At 41.5% G+C, this 18,532-nt stretch overlaps 1 protein-coding gene across 1 annotated transcript in view; it reads left to right on the forward strand.

Moving 5' to 3' along the window:
• The window catches only part of TUBD1 (tubulin delta 1), a 55,240-nt gene extending 37,988 nt beyond the window's left edge, over positions 1 to 17,252 (forward strand). Inside the window, 4 exon segments of the mRNA XM_073615264.1 lie at positions 7,528 to 7,692; positions 9,221 to 9,355; positions 14,345 to 14,528; positions 17,034 to 17,252. Coding sequence (XP_073471365.1) covers positions 7,528 to 7,692; positions 9,221 to 9,355; positions 14,345 to 14,528; positions 17,034 to 17,136 — 587 coding nt within the window. The 3' untranslated portion in view covers positions 17,137 to 17,252.
• The last annotated feature ends 1,280 nt before the right edge of the window (positions 17,253 to 18,532 follow it).

Here is an 18,532-nt window from a genome sequence, read left to right on the forward strand (position 1 = left end):
TCATCATGGGGACTTTCTGGCTTCTATCGACATCACAAATGCTTACTTACGCATTCCATTATGTGCCCGACTCCAGCACTTCCTCTGTTTTGCTTTGGGTGCCGAGCATTATCAGCGCATGGTGTTGCTTTTTGGTCTTGCTATTACTCCTCGTGTGTTCACGAAGTGTTGGCCCCGAATCTGGCGTGGTTACGTCAGTGGGAGTTTGAGGTCCTAGGCTGCCAGGACGATCTTCTTCTGCGAGTCCTTGACTACCCCGAAGGGCAACGTAACTCCTATACAGAACTTGACAGATTCAGTTGGCTTCTATACTATCTAAAGTCTGCTTTGGCCCCTTCCAGAACATTGGATTATCTGAGCATGACCCGGGCTTCAGTATCCTCCGGTGGGCAGAACGTCTCGTTCCTGCCCTCTCCAATGTACGCATTCCAGGAGTGGGATACTGAAAGTCGGATGCCTCTGTCGGCTAGGGTTGGACCACGGGGCGGGCCCTTCACCGGGCCGTGTTTCATCGGATATGTTTCCGATGGGGCACTCCTGAGGTAGATCTGTTTGCGTCCTGGCTCAACAGGACAGTACCAAGGTTTCTGGCAAGGTCACAGGATCCTCTGGTGGGCTCTGGTGGCTGGTAACGTTTGCTCTATGCCTTTCCTCCTCTCCAGCTTCTGCTGTGGCTTTTGCGCAGGATCACGACTGCGGGGATTATGGTCATTCTATTGGCTCTGGATGAGTCCCATCGGTCTGGGTATGCCGACCGGCGTGCCTGGTCGCCGACATTCCTTGGCGACTGCCTCTCAGGGAGGATCTACTGTCCCAAGGGCCATTCTTCCATCCTGCTTTAGAGTCACTGGTTTTAACGGCATGGCTGTGATGGGTCAGGTACTGCAGTTCCAACGCTACTGATGGCTAGGGAGCCTACCTCCTAGGAGGTTCTACCTCCGGATGTGTAAAGCGCAAAAATCCTGGTGTGAGTTACTGGGCATTCATCCTCGTTCTTCTCAATGGCTCAGATTCCGACCTCCCTTCACGGGGAGTTGAGCAGGATTGGGCCCCGGGTACCATCAAGGGCCAGGTCTCCAGCCTTGGTGGTCTTCTTCAGCGCCCCCTGGTCTCGCACTCCCTGGTTTCCACCGGTGCGGTCTCTTCTACTGCCGTGAGATTTGAACATGGTGATTTCGGTTCTCCAGAAGCTTCTCTCAAAATATTCTGGAGTTTCCACTGCTTACTCTTTCTTGGAAGGTCTCTTGGTTGCTATCACCTCTGCTCGCAGGGTGTCGGAAATGGTGGCGTTATCTTGTTGTACACCTTACCTAGCGTTACACTAGGTTAAGGTGGTACTTCGCCTTTTTTCATCGTTCCTTCCTCGGATTTCCATTTGAATAAGCACATTAAGGATTTTGCCTTATCTGCCCTGGATATGGTTTGGAGGATTCAGGTGTATTTGGCAGCCACTGAGTCTTTTTGGAGGTCATTCTCACTGTGATCACGGACAGGCCAAGAAAGGGGCTGTCTGCTCTTCTGCAACCATTTCTGGGTGGATCAGACAGATGATGACTATTCTGGCCTATTCTGTCAGAGATCGGATTCCCTCTTTTCCCTGTTACGGCCCATTCTTCTCGGGCGCTTAGTGCTTCTTGGGCCTTCTGTCATCAGGTGTCCGTTGCGCAAGTTTTCAAGGTGGCCACTGGTCGTCGGTGTACACTTTCACAACGTTCTATGAAGTGGATGTGTTGGCATCTGCAGATGCCTCCTTTTGGCCGCAAGGTTTTGTAGGCTACTGTTTAGAAAGTCTATTCCCACTTGAATGGGTATTGTTCAGGTTGGGCTCCAGCTAGTTTTCTGTGTTGAGCTCCTGTTACCTGGTTGGCTCTTGTGTTAGTCTTGGGATTTTTCGTTGTCCCACCCCTCATGTTTGTCACTGCTTTGGGACATCCCTTTGGTTCTGAATAATGGAGCACTGTGTCTGTCAATGAACGAAAGAGAAAATTAGATTTTTGACTTACCGTAAAATCCATTTCTGAGCTCATTGACAGACACAGCACCCACCCCTCTAAGGAATTTGAATAGTTCTGACACTGCTTGTTACTAAACTGAAGGCCTATAGCAGAGAGGGGGTGTATACCACCTAGGACTGCCCATAGGCATAGCCAAGTCTTTTTTATGCCCAGTGTCCCACTCATGTAGGGGGCAGTATAACCCCTATGGTTCTTAATAATGGAGTGCTGTGTCTGTCAATGAACTCAGAGAAATGGATTTTACGGTTAAGTCAAAAATTCCATTATTCATTAGTTTAGGCCGATTATATATTCTACATATTTTTGTTTTAAAAAATTGCAATAGGCGTTTATTGATTGGTTTGTGCAAAGGTTATCGTGTTTACAAACAATGGGATAGATTTAGGGACTTTTTTATTTCTTTTTTTATTGTTTTTACTAGTAATGGCAGCGATCTGCGATTTTTTTTTTTTTTTTTTTTTTTTTTTTTTTTTTTTTGCGACATTGCGGTGAACAAATCTGACCCCAAATTACACTTTTTGGGGACCAGTGACGTTATTACATTGATCAGTGCTATAAAAATGCACTGATCAATGTAAAAAATGACACTGGCAGGGAAGGGGTTAAGTGTGTCCCCTATGTGTGTTCTAACTGTAGGGGGGGATGGGCTCACTAGGACATGACAGAGATCACTGTTCCCGATCACTGGGAACAGAAGATCTCTGACATGTCTCCTGTCAGGACGGGGATCCGCTTGTTTTACACTGGCAGATCCCCTGCCTCTGTACTAGGCGATCACGGGTCACCGGCGGACTTCGAGTCCGCCCCAGACCCGCGGGCACGCTCTCGCAGCGGGAGCTACAGCGCGCCGCCCGCAACTGCGCTGCCAACCTGCCGTAGTATATGTACATAAGCTGGTCAGCAAGTGGTTAAAATCACATTTTGTTGCTTTGCAGCCTGAAATGAAGACAGACACAGTTTTAGTTTTTATCCAGCTATGTTTACCCAGTGCAACTTATAACCTCTAAGTAAAAGATATAACACCAACATATCAGAGAAAAAAAAAAATCAAAAACAGAATCACTGAATTTGAAAAAAATTTACCCCCCCCCCAAAATAAAAATGAATTGTAAACTCAATCAGGTGTAGCTATTCACATTCCCAATGGCACACAAAGTCATTTGACATTCAACTGTGATCAGCTGTGGTCATTTTGATTAGCTCAGCATGAAAAGAGCTTTTCTGGAGCATTTTAGTCCCTTGTGGTGCAGCTGAAGCAAACAACTATGGGTGGCGAGGTACTATCAAAAGATCTTCGAGCTAGAAGGCCAAAGGCTTTATCAATGCATAGTAGCAAAGTCTATTAAAATGTGGAAGGTATTTGGTACAACACAGACCCTCCCTGGATCAGGACGTCGCTCCAAACTGGATCAAAGAGCCAGGAGAAAACTGGTCAGAAAGTCTACCAAGAGGCATACAACTCTGAAACAGTTGCAGGAATTTATGTGTGGGTCATTGTGTGCATGTGACAACAATATCACAAATTCTCCACAAATGCAGCTTGTATGGGAGGGTTGCAAAAAAAAAAAAAAAGCCACTCTTCAAGAAGGCCATATGCAGCCATGACTGAGCTTTGCCAAAACGCACCTTGAAGATTCTGAGGTAATATGGAAAAAGTGTTGTGCTCACATGAGACTAAAATTGAATTATTTGGCATCAACACAGTATTTCACATAAGTGATTTCACAGTATTTCATAAAAATGTTTTCACAGTATCAACAGTATTTCACAAAAGTGAGTACTCCCGTCACATTTTTGTAAATATTTTATTATATTTTTTCATGCGACAACACTGAAGAAATGAGACTTTACAATGTAAAGTAGTGAGTGTACAGCTTGTATAACAGTGTAAATTTGCTGTCCTCTCAAAATAACTCAACACACAGCCATTAATGTATAAACCGCTGGCAACAAAAGTGAGTCCACCCCTAAGTGAAAATGTCCAAATTGGGCCCAATAAGCCATTTTTTTCATGTGACTCATTAGTGTTACTGGGTCCCAGGTGTGAATGAGGAGCAGGTGTGTTAAATTTGGTGTTTATCGCTCTCACTCTCTCATACTGGTCACTGGAAGTTCAACATGGCACCTCAAGGCAAATAAGTCTCTAAGGATCTGAAAAAAAGAATTGTTGCTCTACATAAAGATGCCCTAGGCTATAAGAAGATTGCCAAGACCCTGAAACTGAGCTGCAGCACGGTGGCCAAGACCATACATCGCTTTACCAGGACAGGTTCCACTCAGAACAGGCCTCGCCATGGTCGACCAAAGAAGTTGAGTGCACGTACTCTCCATCATATTCTGAGGTTGTCTTTGGGAAATAGATATATGAGTGCTGCCAGCATTGCTGCAGAGGTTGAAGGGGTGGGAGGTCAGCATGTCATCTCAGAAGGAAACCTCTTCTAAAGATGATGCACAAGAAAGCCTGAAAACAGTTTGCTGAAGACAAGCAGACTAAGGACCTGGATTACTGGAACCATGTCCTGTGGTCTGATGAGACCAAGATAAACGTATTTGGTTCAGATGGTGTCGAGCATGCAACCAGGTGAGGAGTACAAAGACAAGTGTGTCCTGCCTACAGTCAAGCATGGTGGTGAGAGTGTCATCGTCTGGGGCTGCATGAGTGCTGCCGGCACTGGAAAGGTACAGTTCATTGAGGGAACCATGAATGCCAACATGTACTGTGACATACTGAAGCAGAGTACGATCCCCTCCCTTCGGAGACTGGGCCACAGGTCAGTATTCCAATATAATAACAACCCCAAACACACCTCCAAGATGACCACTGCCTTGCTAAAGAAGCTGAGGGTAAAGGTGATGGACTGGCCAAGCATATCTCCAGCTCTAAACCCTATTAAGCATCTGTGGGGCATCCTCAAACGGAAGGTGGAGGAGCGCAAGGTCTCTAACATCCACCAGCTCTGTGATGTTGTCGTGGAGGAGTGGAAGAGGACTCCAGTGGCAACCTGTGAAGCTCTGGTAAACTTCATATTCAAGAGGGTTAAGGCGGTGCTGGAAAATAATGGTGGTCACACAAAATATTGAAACTTTGGGTCCAATTTGGACATTTTTCCTTAGGGGTGTACTCACTTTTGTTGCCAGCAGTTTAGACATTATTGGCTGTGTTGAGTTATTTTGAGGGGACAGCAAATGTACATTGTTATACAAGCTGTACACTCACTACTTTACATTATAGCAAAGTGTAATTTCTTCAGTGTTGTCACATGAAAAGATATAATAAATCTACAAAAATGTGAGAGGTGTACTCACTTTTGTGAGATACTGTATGTCTGCCAGAAATCTAATACAGCTCACCATCCAAATAACACCATTCCTACGCACACAGCAAAAATTACCACACAGTGGTTGAATGAGAAAAGGGTGAATGTCCTTGCATAACCTGGTTAGAGTCCAGACTTAAACCCCATTGAAAATCTGTGGAATGACCTTGAAAACTGCAGTTCACAAATGGTCATCAAATATAACTTAACTTGAGAAGTTCTGCAAAGAAGAGTGGGCAAATATTGCAGTTAAGTCTAGATATTAAGTCAAGATGTGCAAAGTTAGTAGAGACATATCCCAACAGACTAAAGGCAGTCCAAAAACTGTCACCTTCAAATTTAACTGAACTTGAGCAATTCTGCAAAGAAGAATGGGCAAATATTGCAAAGTCTAGATGTGCAAAGTTAGTAGAGACATATCCCAACAGACTAAAGGCTGTAATTAAAGCAAAAGGTGGTTAAAGAAAATACTGACATAAGGGGGTGATCCTTTTTCCAACTTAGTGATTCTGTTTTTGAATGTTATTTTTCTCTGACATTTTGGTGTTAAAACATGCAAGTGAAAGAGAGAGGTTGCAATGGTAAATACAGCTGTATAAAACAAAAACTGAGTTTGTCTTCATTTCAGGCTGCAAAGCAACAAAATGTGATTATTTTAAGGGGGGGGGGTGTGATACATTTCTATACCCACTGTATTAGATCTAATCTGGGCTGATCCATAACTGCAAAAAAAGCGGTAACGGTATCTTGGGTTGTACTCAGGCTGGTTTAACTAAACCATGCCTGATTTTATTCTCCCCCCTCCCTAATCTCCTGCTGGTTTGCACTCACACTGGTTTGTAAGAAAGTGTTCTTGGCACTCTCCCCTGCTAATCAGCGATCCCTGTTTTACTACACCGTTTTTTATGGAGCGAACTGTGTTGCGGTACAGTTTACACGCCCACTGCAGCAAACCGTACCAGACCACAAGTGAACCATGCTCAGGACGACCTGTTCCATGTGGTCCCAGGCATGTTACGCAGCACTCACAGCACACAAATGGCCCAAGGTGTTGAACTACGCCCAGGACTAGTTAAAAGTGCTAGTGTGAGCACACCCTAAAAGGAAAACTTGCCATAAAAAATATATGAAGGTGCAAATGCAATTACCTGAAGATACTAGCTGCCTAACAGTTATACTAAACCTTTAGTCTGAATATATATATATATATATATATATATATATAGATATATATATATAGATATAGATAGATAGATATTCTATAGATATATAGATTATCTATCTATATCTCTATCCATTTTTTTTTTTCTTGTGCGAGGTAGTAACCCACTGCAAGTGTATAGGTCAGAAAAGTGATTCAAAGTATTGAATCAGACAGGTTAGTTTTGACAGTCAGGAAATTTTCAGAAGGAGTGGGAGGTAATGTCGGTAGCCATGAATAATTTAAAGTGACCCTGTCACTATACAAAATGTTCTCAGTGAAGGAGTACCTGTAAAAGAACAGTGTACATACTCTCCTGTACTGCGCCTATGCTGCTGAATGCACCTCTGATCCCGTGAAATAGTCCCCGGAAGTCTGCAGTGATACTGAGACCTCTAGTTTCGCCTGCTGGTCTCCTGTAATGACATAGAAATTAGCTGGAGGAACCAGTGAAAGCTGCATGGCACCCTGAAGATTGACAGTACCAGAAGTGTCAATATATCTGTGGACTTTGGAGGACAATTTTTCAGGGCTGGAGCAGCATAGGCAGTGGGAAGGTCAGGTTTCACAAGGATGCTTTATATAACTTTTGAATTTATTTAATATTATTAGCTTATGGTGAAGTCCTTAACAGATGGTGACAGTTGCACAGACTATAGTTTGTCTAAGAACATTTTCAGTTTGAAGGAATGATTTTAAATATAGCCTTCCATTCATAGTGGCCTTAAAACACTTCTTGCCATACCTAGTCAGCATGAACTCTCCATCCCCATTTTAAGATTTGAACCGTAGACACTTGACAGCTGTACAACGGTGGTCTCAGAGAATTCCTGACCTGCCATAAGTGACTTGAGAAGTTGATGAAGTTTAATAGACTGGAACAAACAGTACACCACTGCATTTTCTTTATAAATGAAAATGTCATACTATAAAAACATAAAATCACATTTAATTCAGGTTTGTTTAATACACTTTTTTTCCCTTCTATTCCCAGGGGAATTAATAGAGTGCTTGGTTCCACACCCTGAATTTAAGATGCTAGGTCTCCGTAACATTCCTCAGATGTCTGAACACTCCCTGGCATACAGCACATTTACTTGGCATGGACTCATCAAGCATTTGAGACAAATGCTCATTGCTAATGCAAAAATGGAAGAAGGTACGAATAGTCATATAGCACAGCCCCAAATAAATGTAAATAACTGTGCAGTTTGAAAATAACTGTTCTTGTTGCCTGAGTTTATTTGTCTTGGATGTTCCTCTGGTGACTTTGGCCAGGTCATTGGAAAAACATCTCCTTCCCCTCACACTAAAGAAGCATCTTTACTGGCATATAGTGTGGTTACAGCACCCACAGTCTGAACTCCACCAAACTGGAGACCAGTGACTCCCATACTTGAACAGACCTCTCTTAGTATTTGTCTCTTGAACCAGACATGCACTTGGCAGTTTTCAAAAATTCTTTCGTGTTTGGGGTCATCCTGAATTCTGTAGCTCTAAGTTCTGCCCAATGGAAAAAAAATATTCAGATATAGTTCATAAATGGGAGATCATTTTGCCTTTAACATTCCTATGATTAACTATTTTATGTTCCTCTATAAAAAAATATATAAAGGAATTTCATTTAGTTTATTAGAAACCATTTAAAATTTTGGAGTCTTGTGAAAACTGAAGGAAAGCTATGTTTTTGTGATACGTTTTACCAAACGACCTGTAGATTCTAATTGTCATTTTCCTAGTACCTGGTAGGAATAAAAATACACCAAATTGGCTGCTATGGACAGCTTGTGTACATTTTTCATTATACTGCAATATTTTGCACTGTAATATAATTATTTCCTATGAAAAAAGAAAAAAGAAAATTATTTCCTAGTTTTGTGTTTTGCCTAAAGTGAACCTGTCACAAAAATAGGCAAGTCAGAAAGGATATATGACCAACGAAAATATAAAATCATAAATTACCTTCTATGAAAACCACATATCAAAACAATCAACGACAATCAGCAACTGTACGTAAATCTCTACAGATACACACACACACACACACACACACACACACACACACACACACACACACACACACACACACACACACACACACACACACACACACACTGAACTTCGCTATCGACCCTTTAATATGGTGGGAAGTACTGGCCAATAGGTTCAAAAGCTCAGCTTTTTACAAGAGAGGTTGAGATTTGCATATAACATCAAATACCAGTGTTTTTGGATCTGCTGATTGTTTTGTCATTTTCAGTGAAAGTAACACTTGGATTATGTATATGTAGTGTGTGTGTGTATGTATGTATATGTATCTGTATATATATATATATATATAGATATATATATATATATAGATATATATATATATATAGATAAATAAAATTATTATTTTTTTTATCTGCTCAGTCTGAATTTCCTAGATTTGCAACAGGTTTGCTTTAAGACACAGCATGCATTCTCAATACATTCACTTGTCAAAGTACAATGTAGCTTTGAGTTTGCTTGGTTAAAAAGGTATGTGTGTGAGTATGTGTATGTGTATATATAACTTTATTATAAAAAAAAAAAAAAATTGTGGGGGATTTTTGTGTTCTATTTTGTAAAGTGTGTGTGTGTGTATGTATGTGTGTAATAAATATATATATATATTATAATATATTTTTTTTCATTGTTGTTAAAAGGTATAAACTGGCAAATCCAGCCATCATCACACCCAAAAACAGAGAAGATTTCCTTGAAAACCTGTATGCAATTTAATAGATCATTGGCTAACCTTGCTATATTTCGGGGAAAGGATATTGAGTCTGCATCTCCTGGTGAGCAGAATTCAGTAAATTGGTGTTTAATGCAGTATTCTCCGTGTGTATGCGTTACAATAACCACTTTTCTTTAGTAAAAAAAAATCCTCTCAAGATAAATGATGTTCATTCTCAGGATTTTATCAGATTTAATATTTAATTGTACGTACCCACTTTTGTTCTTGAGATGCTGAGAGAGACTTTTGGAATATCTTCCTCAAATTGAAAGTAGTGGTAGAGGAAAGTGAGAGGACCTGTCTGCTAGAATGGCATGATCACTTCCTGTGTTCTATTTAAACAAGAAACGTGAGATTGCTGAAGCAATTTTAAATTCAAACACTATGCAGAATGCCAGTGTTGTGCTGGTTGCGAGAAAATGACACTGGAAATGCTGTAAATCAGGGCACTATGTGGGCCAAACCATCACTTCTAGAACTTGTTCTTTAGGCTGAAGATAGTTCTTAAGGACAATGGCTGGCTGTATGTTTGGGGTCATTGTCCTGCTGCAGAATATGTTTTTGGGCCAGTCCCACACCTCCCCGAAGACATAACATGTTGGATAAGTATCTGTTGCTGTTTCTCAGCATTGAGGACACCGTTGATCCTGACCAAATCTCCAACTCCATTTGCAGTAACTCAGCCCCAAACTTGCAAGGAGCCTCCACCATGATTCACTGTTGCCTGCAGTCACTCATTATTGTACCACTCTCCAGCCAAATATTTCAAATTTTGACTTATCAGTCCAGGGCACCTGCTGATATTTTTCTGCACCCCAGTTCCTCTGTTTTTGTGCATAGGTGAGTCCCTTCGCCTTGTTTTCACACCGGAGGTAAGGCTTGTTGACTGCAATTCTTCCATTAAGATCACTTCTGTCCAGACTTCTCCTGACAGGAGATGGGTGTACCTGGGTCCCACTGGTTTCTGCCAGTTCTGTGCTAATAGCACTGCTGGACAGGATGTATCTTTCATCTGCTGCATTAACATTCCTTGGCCGACCACTGCATCTGCGGTCCTCAACGTGGCCCATTTCTTTGTGCTTCTTTGAAAAAGCTTGAACAGCACATCTTGAAACCCCAGTCCTGCTTTGAAATCTTTGCATGGGAGAGACCTTGCTGATGCAGTATAACTACCTTGTGTCTTGTTGCTGCGCTCAGTCTTGCCATGGTGTATGACCTGGGACCTGAAATGGTCTTCCACAATCTCAAATTAATAGCAGAGTTTGGATGTTCCTCACTAGTGTTGGGCGAACAGTTCGGGCTGAGCAAAAGTCCGGCCTGAATATCACCTGTTCAGCGAACACCCGAATTTCCGGTGCCCCGCTTAGCGCCCCACAATGCACTGCACAGTGCATTCTAGGGCCCAAATTGGATGAAGCCTTACATCTGACCGCTGGTTAGGTGCAAGGTTTTGCCATTTAGGGCACAGAGCACTGTCAGAGCCCTGATTGGAGAAAGTAGTCATCACTTTCCAATCACAGCTTAGTGCTCCATAGTCCCACCCCACACTATAAAAGGTTCCTTCCCATAGGAAGTGTTGTTGAAATGGAGATAGATAGAGCAGGGCTCAGTTTGCTACTAGTGAGATATTGTGACTCTGAGTGTAGAGTGTTAGTGTAGAGTGTCAGTGTAGTGCAGTGTTTAACACAGCATTACATAACATTTAGTGCTGTATACCTTCTTCTCCTCCTCCTCCCTCCTCCCTCCTCAGTTTTTTTTTTTTTTTTTTTTTTTTTTACTTTTTTTGCAATGATACATGTCTCCCAGGGCAGTAACCAGGCCCCCATACCCTTTTTATGGCCAACAATAACTTGCATATACAGTATCTCACAAAAGTAGGTACACCCCTCACATTTTTGTAAATGTCTTATTATATCTTTTCATGTGACAACACTGAAGAAATTACACTTTGCTACAATGTAATGTAGTGAGTGTACAGCTTGTATAACAGTGAGTGTACAGCTTGTATAACAGTATAAAATTTGCTGTTCCCTCATAATAACTCAACACATAGCCATTAATGTCTAAACCACTGGCAACAAAAGTGAGTACACCCCTAAGTAATGTCCAAATTGGGCCTATTTTCCCTCCCTGGTGTTATGTGGCTCCTTAGTGTTACAAGGTCGCAGGTGTGAATGGGGAGCATACTGGTCACTGGAAGTTCAACATGGCACCTCATGGCAAATAACTCTCTGAGGATCTGAAAAAAAAAGATTTGTTGCTCTACATAAAGATGGCCTAGGCTATAAGATTACCAAGACCCTGAAACTGAGCTGCAGCACTGTGGCCAAAACCATACAGCGGTTTAACAGAACAGATTCCACTCAGAACAGGCCTCGCCATGGTCGATCAAAGAAGTTGAGTGGATGTGCTCAGCGTAATAGCAAGAGGTTGTCTTTGGGAAATAGATGTATAAGTGCTGCCAGCATTCCTGCAGAGGTTGAAGGGGTGGGGGGTCAGCCTGTCCGTGCTCAGACCATACACCGCACACTGCATCAAATTGGTTTGCATGGCTGTCATCCCAGAAGGAATCTAAAGATGATGCACAAGAAAACCTGCAAACAGTTTGCTGAAGACACGCAGACTAAGGACATGGAATACTGGAACTGTGAAGGAATGTGATGTAGATAATAATAATAATCTGAAAATGTCTATTTTCTTAATGTGCATACATATTTTTCTCCTTACTCGTTATATAAGTATTACAGGTTTGCTCTGTTCCTATGTTTTCTAAAGATGGCGGGTACCCCCACATCCCACACATCAGAAGAACGCGGAACTGATGATAAAACCAAGGACAGCCAAACCTCGACATGAAGATTCTCCATCTTCTTTTCTATCTTAACCAATGAGATGTACCTATTAGACTAACATAGCAATGATGTATTTTTGTGTATAAAACTTTAGCACCACCTTGAATAAATCAGAAGTGTAAGAAGTAATTCTGCTGTGAGCGTGTCTCAGAGAGTTTTACTTTTATATGCATGCATATCCACACTTTCCAATTAGAGACAGCAGCAGATAACCTTGAGCTCGATTGAAGCTCTTAATCTTATCCTTAACAGCTGGTGCCAAAACCCGGGAGCTTCAGGCTACAGTCGAAGCCAGACCGCGATAATGTTTCGAGCGGCTAAACTGATAAGACACAAGAGGGGGGTTTGCGCAGCCCTAACAGTACGGTAAATTTTTTATATTCTTACCACTGTACGACTTTCTTGTCTCTTGGTTGACCGCTGGATTCTGACGGTACGCTGAGACTGTCTTAGAGGCAGGAATTATTACCTCGCCTGAGACTGTTTTAACGAACCTGCCGATGGGTTTCTGCTGTCTGTATTTGTTCACTGTCTGACGTTCTTTGGGCTACGAAACTCGGCAGTCTAAAAGTGCTACATGTGTGTATGTGTGTTCTCATCCCCAGACGAGCTGTCGGCCTCTGGGATGAGATGTTTCCTTGTAGCAGACGGGTATAGACTGGTTACTCGAGGTTTATAGGACCTCTGAGGGTTATCTCAGCTGCTAGCTTTGCAATCTGAAAGTGTTACAGATGTCTCATCCCCAGACGAGCTGTCGGCCTCTGGGGCAGGAGGTGTAACAACGTCTATAAACAGGGTTAAAGGGGAGTTGTCTGCCCCTGTGGGTTATCTTAGCCTGCTGAAATTTTGCAGTTCGAAGAGTGGCAGGTGTAATGTCCTGTCCTGAGTGTATTTGTGGTTTACTGTTTGCTATACACGAGAGGGGATGGAGACTGGTGAAGGTCGGAGGGGGGGCTGCCCGGGGGATCTGTTGGGTCGTGGGCCTGCGCCCCCCACCCCAAAGCACCTTGTCCCCATGTTGATGAGGACAAGGGCCTCTTCCCAACAACCCTGGCCGTTGATTGTCAGGGTCTGCAGGTGGGGAGCTTATCGGAATCTGGGAGATGCCAGCCCCCCACCCTATGTGAATGAGTATGGGGTACATTGTACTCCTACCCATTCACCTAAAAAAAAGTGTCAAAAATAAAACACATTACACATGTTTTTAAATTATTAAGGCAGCCCTGGCGTCTCTTCCAATCTCTTCTCCCCCCTACGGATCTTCTGCCTCCTCCGCTGATGTCTTCTGCCTCTTGACGATTCTTCTCCCCTCTCCAGGTCTTCTAGCCCTCTCCAGTTCTTCTTCCTCTGTCTGCTGTCTTCTGCCTCTGCTGGGTCTTCTCCACTATCTTCTCGCTCGTTTGCCAGGTCTTCTCCGCTGTCTTCTCCCTCTTTTCTTCTTCCGATGTTGACTCAACGCTCTTTCCCGCTCTAATGCTGGGTGCACGCTGTGCCACTACTTATATTGGCATGGGGCTGGGTCACCAGTAGATGTCATCCGGAGGCCTCGCCCCTTATGATGTCACTGTCCATCATGCCCCGGGCAGTGACGTCCTAAGGGGCGGGACCTCCGGATGACATCACCTGGTAATTGTAATTCTCCGTGAACTGCAAGGGTGCTGGCAAGCGCTCTCGTAGTTCATTGATCTTCCTGCTCTCCAGTAACTGTCTGCCTGTATGAGAAGTACGGGCATACAGCTATACTAAGATTCTGTGGGAATCTGACATTGCACCAGTGATCTTCTTCTCACAGTTGCAATGCTCTGCAGGCTCCAGAAAAAAATAAATGCACATATTTTTTTTTTTTTTGTACCTGCAAAAAATATGTGCATTTGTTTTTTTAAAAGGTGAACTTAGTCTTTTTAAGGTTGCTTTTTATTATAAATTAGAGGTTCCATGTTAAAACAGTAGAATTTACTTTTTTTTATTTAGCTTCATAGGCATGCATTAAAATAGTGCTAGTAAAACATGCATACTGAAATATACAGGAAAGTTTGCCTTGTGTGAGAAAAAAAATTATAGTGTCCTCTATTGGAGCAATAGGAAAGGTTTCTAATGTATCCTTTCTTATTCATCAGTGAGTTTCTTTAATTAAGGGTGCAATGAACATAGTTTTCAATAGTATTTGAATTCTTTGCTGTGTCATTTTTTGATTGCAGATGGCTTTCAAGATTCAGCATTGTATACATCGTGGTTATCACCAGCCGATGCATTCACGATTTGGAAATCGCCAAGAGCTTTCAACAAATATGAGAAGTCAGCTACTCTAGTGAGCAATAGCCAGTGCCTGCTAAAGCCTTTGGATACTATTGTAGAAAAGGCCTGGAATATGTTTGCATCAAAGTAAGCATTGCTTTTCTTTATTTGCGCCTTTGGGTGGGCCGTTGTATCAGGAATTCTGGAAGGATATATTTTTATTGGGCAGAGGAGCGGTATTCTAGTTTGTAGTTGGGGGTTGAGAACATGGTATCCAGGCTGCCGGATTTTAAGGAATTTTTTTCATGGATGTCAAATTCATATTTGTTCTGTGAGGGGGACACAATTTTTTGCATATCAAAATGATAACATTTAAGCAGTTACCTGGGTTTGGTCGTGGAACACACCTAGGCAACTTCTCTTTCTAAAGCAAAAAAATTGTAAAAAGGGAAACCTAATTGTACAATACCCAGACACAGTCTGTATATACCTAAAACTAGTAGGTATTTGACCAAGAACCATGCAAGCTTCGGGTGCTGCTCCAAGCAGTCCTCCGTAATGCTCTGGTTACTCACATTGGACGCAGGTGCTGGTTTTGAGTGAGCCAGTCCTGGTTCTAAATAAACACACGCCCCTACGTTGAAGCCCTGGAGGTGGGGTGAAACAAATCAGTGGCGTGTCCTGGGAGGAGTCAGGCTGAAGCCGCTTTCATGTTTTCTTATTTGGGCTGTTTCTTCAGAGTGTGGCGTTCCATCTTTCCCTCTCCATGGTAAGTATTTGAGATGCAGTGATAAAACACTGGAATTACAGTGCCTTGAAAAAGTATTCATACCCCCTTAAAATTTTCCACATTTTGTCATGTTACAACCAAAAACGTAAATGGATTTTATGTGATAGACCAACAAAAAGTGGCACATAACTGTGAAGTGGAAGGAAAATGATAAATGTTTTTTTCAAATTTTTTTACAAATATATGAAAAGTGTGGCGTGCATTTGTAGTCAGCCCCCCGAGTCAATATTTTGTAGAACCGCCTTTCGCTGCAATTACAGCTGCAAGTCTTTTTGGGGATGTCTCTACCAGCTTTGCACATCTAGAGAGTGACATTTTTGCTCATTCTTCTTTGCAACATAGCTCAAGCTCGGTCAGATTGGATGGAGAGCGTCTGTGAACAGCAATTTTCAAGTCTTGCCACAAAATCTCAATTGGATTTAGGTCTGGACTTTGACTGGGTCATTCTAAGACATGAATATGCTTTGATCTATACTAATCCATTGTATCTTTGTATTTTTAGGGTCGTTGTCCTGCTGGCAGGTGCACCTCCACCCCAGTCTTAAGTCTTTTGCAGACTCTAACAGGTTTTCTTCTAAGATCGTCCTATATTTGGCTCCATCCATCTTCTCATTAACTCAGCTTCCCTGTCCCTGCTGAAGAAAAGCATACCCACAACATGATGCTGCCACCACCATGTTTCAAGGTGGGGATGGTGTGTTCAGGGTGATATGCAGTGTTAGTTTTCCGCCACACATAACATTTTGCTTTTAGGCCAAAAAGTTCAATTTTGGTTTCATCTGACCAAAGCATCTTCTTCCACATGTTTGCTGAGTCCCCCACATGGCTTCTTGCAAACTGCCAACAGGGCTTCTTATGGCTTTTTTTTTTTTCCAACAATGGCTTTCTTCTTGCCACTCTTCCATAAAGGCCAGATTTGTGTAGTGCACGACTAATAGTTGTCTGGTGGACAGATTCTCCCACCTGAGCTGTGGATTTCTACAGCTCCTCCAGAGTTACCATGGGCCCCTTAGCTGCTTCTGTGATTAATTCTCTCGTTGCCCAGCCTGTCAATTTAGGTGGATGGCCATGTCTTGGTAGTTTTGCAGTTGTGCCATACTCTTTCCATTTTCAGATAATGGATTGAACAGTGCTCTGTGAGATGTTCAAAGCGTGGGATATTTTTTTCATAAGCTATCCCTGCTTTAAACTTCTCCACAACTTTATCCCTGACCTGTCTGGTGTGTTCCTTGGCCTTCATGATGCTGTTTGTTCATAAAGGTTCTCTAACAAGCCTCTAAAGTGGTTCACGGAACAGCTGTATTTATAATGAGATTAAATTACGCACAGGTGGACTCTCTTTACTAATTAGGTGACTTCTAAAGGCAATTGGTTTTACTAGATTTTAGTTAGGGGTATCAGAGTAAAGGGGGCTGAATACAAAAGCACTACACACTTCACACACATATTTATTTGTAAAAAATTTTGGAAAACCATTTTTATCATTTTTTTTTCCGCTTCACAATTATGTGCTACTTTGTGTTGGTCTATCATATAAAATCCCAATAAAACACATTTACGTTTTTGGTTGTAATATGACAAACTGTGGAAAATTTCAAGGGGTATGAATACTTTCAAGGCACTGTGGATGGTTTCTCTATTGAATGGCTCACTCAATGTAAGAAGTTAATGATTTCCCCCCTTTGATACACTGTTTACCTATGCTTTTCAGGAGGGGCTGTTTACCCCTATCTTTAAAAAAAAGTCCTATTTTGTGATTCTTTTTGACCCATCTCCCTTATTCAGATATTTAAAATCTTAGCTAAAATTCTTCATATGAACTTTGTAATAATTTAAAACTGTTTCTTTTTGTTTACTTACAGAGCATATGTTCATCAATACACAAAATATGGCATTGATGAAGAAGAATTCCTGCAGTGTTTTACAACACTTGAACAAGTTATTTCTAGCTATTCAAATTTATAAATGTTGATTTATGAAAATGTATTCTAAAAGAAAACCTGCTAAATTCCAAAACTATCTCTTGCTAAATTTCACAAAATATCTGAACATGTAAATATCTTATTTATTGTTTAAAAAAATAATTTTAACTTTCATTGTTGACTTTCATTTTTTTTATGGTAGCACATTTAATTAATATTTTCCACTAGGGTCACGGAAACCAAATTGCTATCCCTTTCTATTAGGACCCAGGGTTTGAGGTCGCGTGTTGCAAACCAGTCCAATTAATGGTAAGATAGGTCACTTTGTTGTGCAATTCATATTGGTGACACCCCTAAGTTTGTTTGTTTGTTTTTTCCCTGGTGAAAATGGCATATCTAAGTTGAGGTCTCTTCTCCTCCCCAAATATATTTTTTCCATAGAGCTGATTTTAAGCAAGGAAAAAAAGTATTAGGGAGAGGTCCTCCAATTTCTTCCTTTTTTTCCAAGTACATAAAGCAGTAATATGCCAAAAAGCAATCATTTATTATGATGCAGCTTACCAATTTTTAAATGTGATGGCTGTAGTCATTTCCTTTTTTTAGTCTTTCTTCTATTTTCATCTGGTGATCCAGCCACCAAGTCTGTTTTTCACAGCACAAACTCCCCAACAGAATTAGTTTACAAGGATGAGACAAACCACTCAACACTGGCAAAGGTGATTAAAAAGATCAGATATTATTTATTCATACAAAACCTTTATCCCAAAAGCAGTTTGCTGTAACTGCTTATAGTGGGAGCTGGAGTTTGGCTTCAATTTGTTAGTGGTTCTAAATCTGCGAATACATTCATCACCCCCTGCAGAGTGACAATGGTGCTGTCTGATGAGGCTCCTCTGCTCATTCCTCCAGTGTTGCGTCTCAATAATACTGGAGGTGTGTTACTAGCCAGATCATCAGGTAAAAGCAGAAGGGTGGGGGGCCAAAGAAAAGAAAGTTTATGCAGCCACCACATCTAAGGATTACATTTTTGACAAAATAAGAAGAAAATAAAGTGGGATTTTTTGAGGCACAGCATTTTATGTAAAACATAATTTCTTTATTATTTGCATATAAAAATGTTGTCCCTTTTGTTCTATAACATATAAAAAAAAATTGTCAACCGTACAATTGTTCCAACAAATGTATAACAATACATCATATCTTGAAATTACTGATTTTTTGCGGCAGACGTCGTTTCATGGACATGATCCACTTCAGGAGCCGTCCGCATACAGTTAGGTGCATATATATTTGGACATAGGCACAATTTTCACAAATTTTCAATTTCTTTTGGCTCTGTATGCCACCAGAATAAAATTAAAATGAAACAATCCAAATTAATTTGAAGTGCAGACTTTCAGCTTTAATTCAAGGGGTTGAACATAAATATCAAGTACAAA

This window comes from Aquarana catesbeiana, linkage group LG02 (genome assembly GCF_042186555.1).
Source record: "Aquarana catesbeiana isolate 2022-GZ linkage group LG02, ASM4218655v1, whole genome shotgun sequence".
Lineage (NCBI taxonomy): Eukaryota > Metazoa > Chordata > Amphibia > Anura > Ranidae > Aquarana > Aquarana catesbeiana.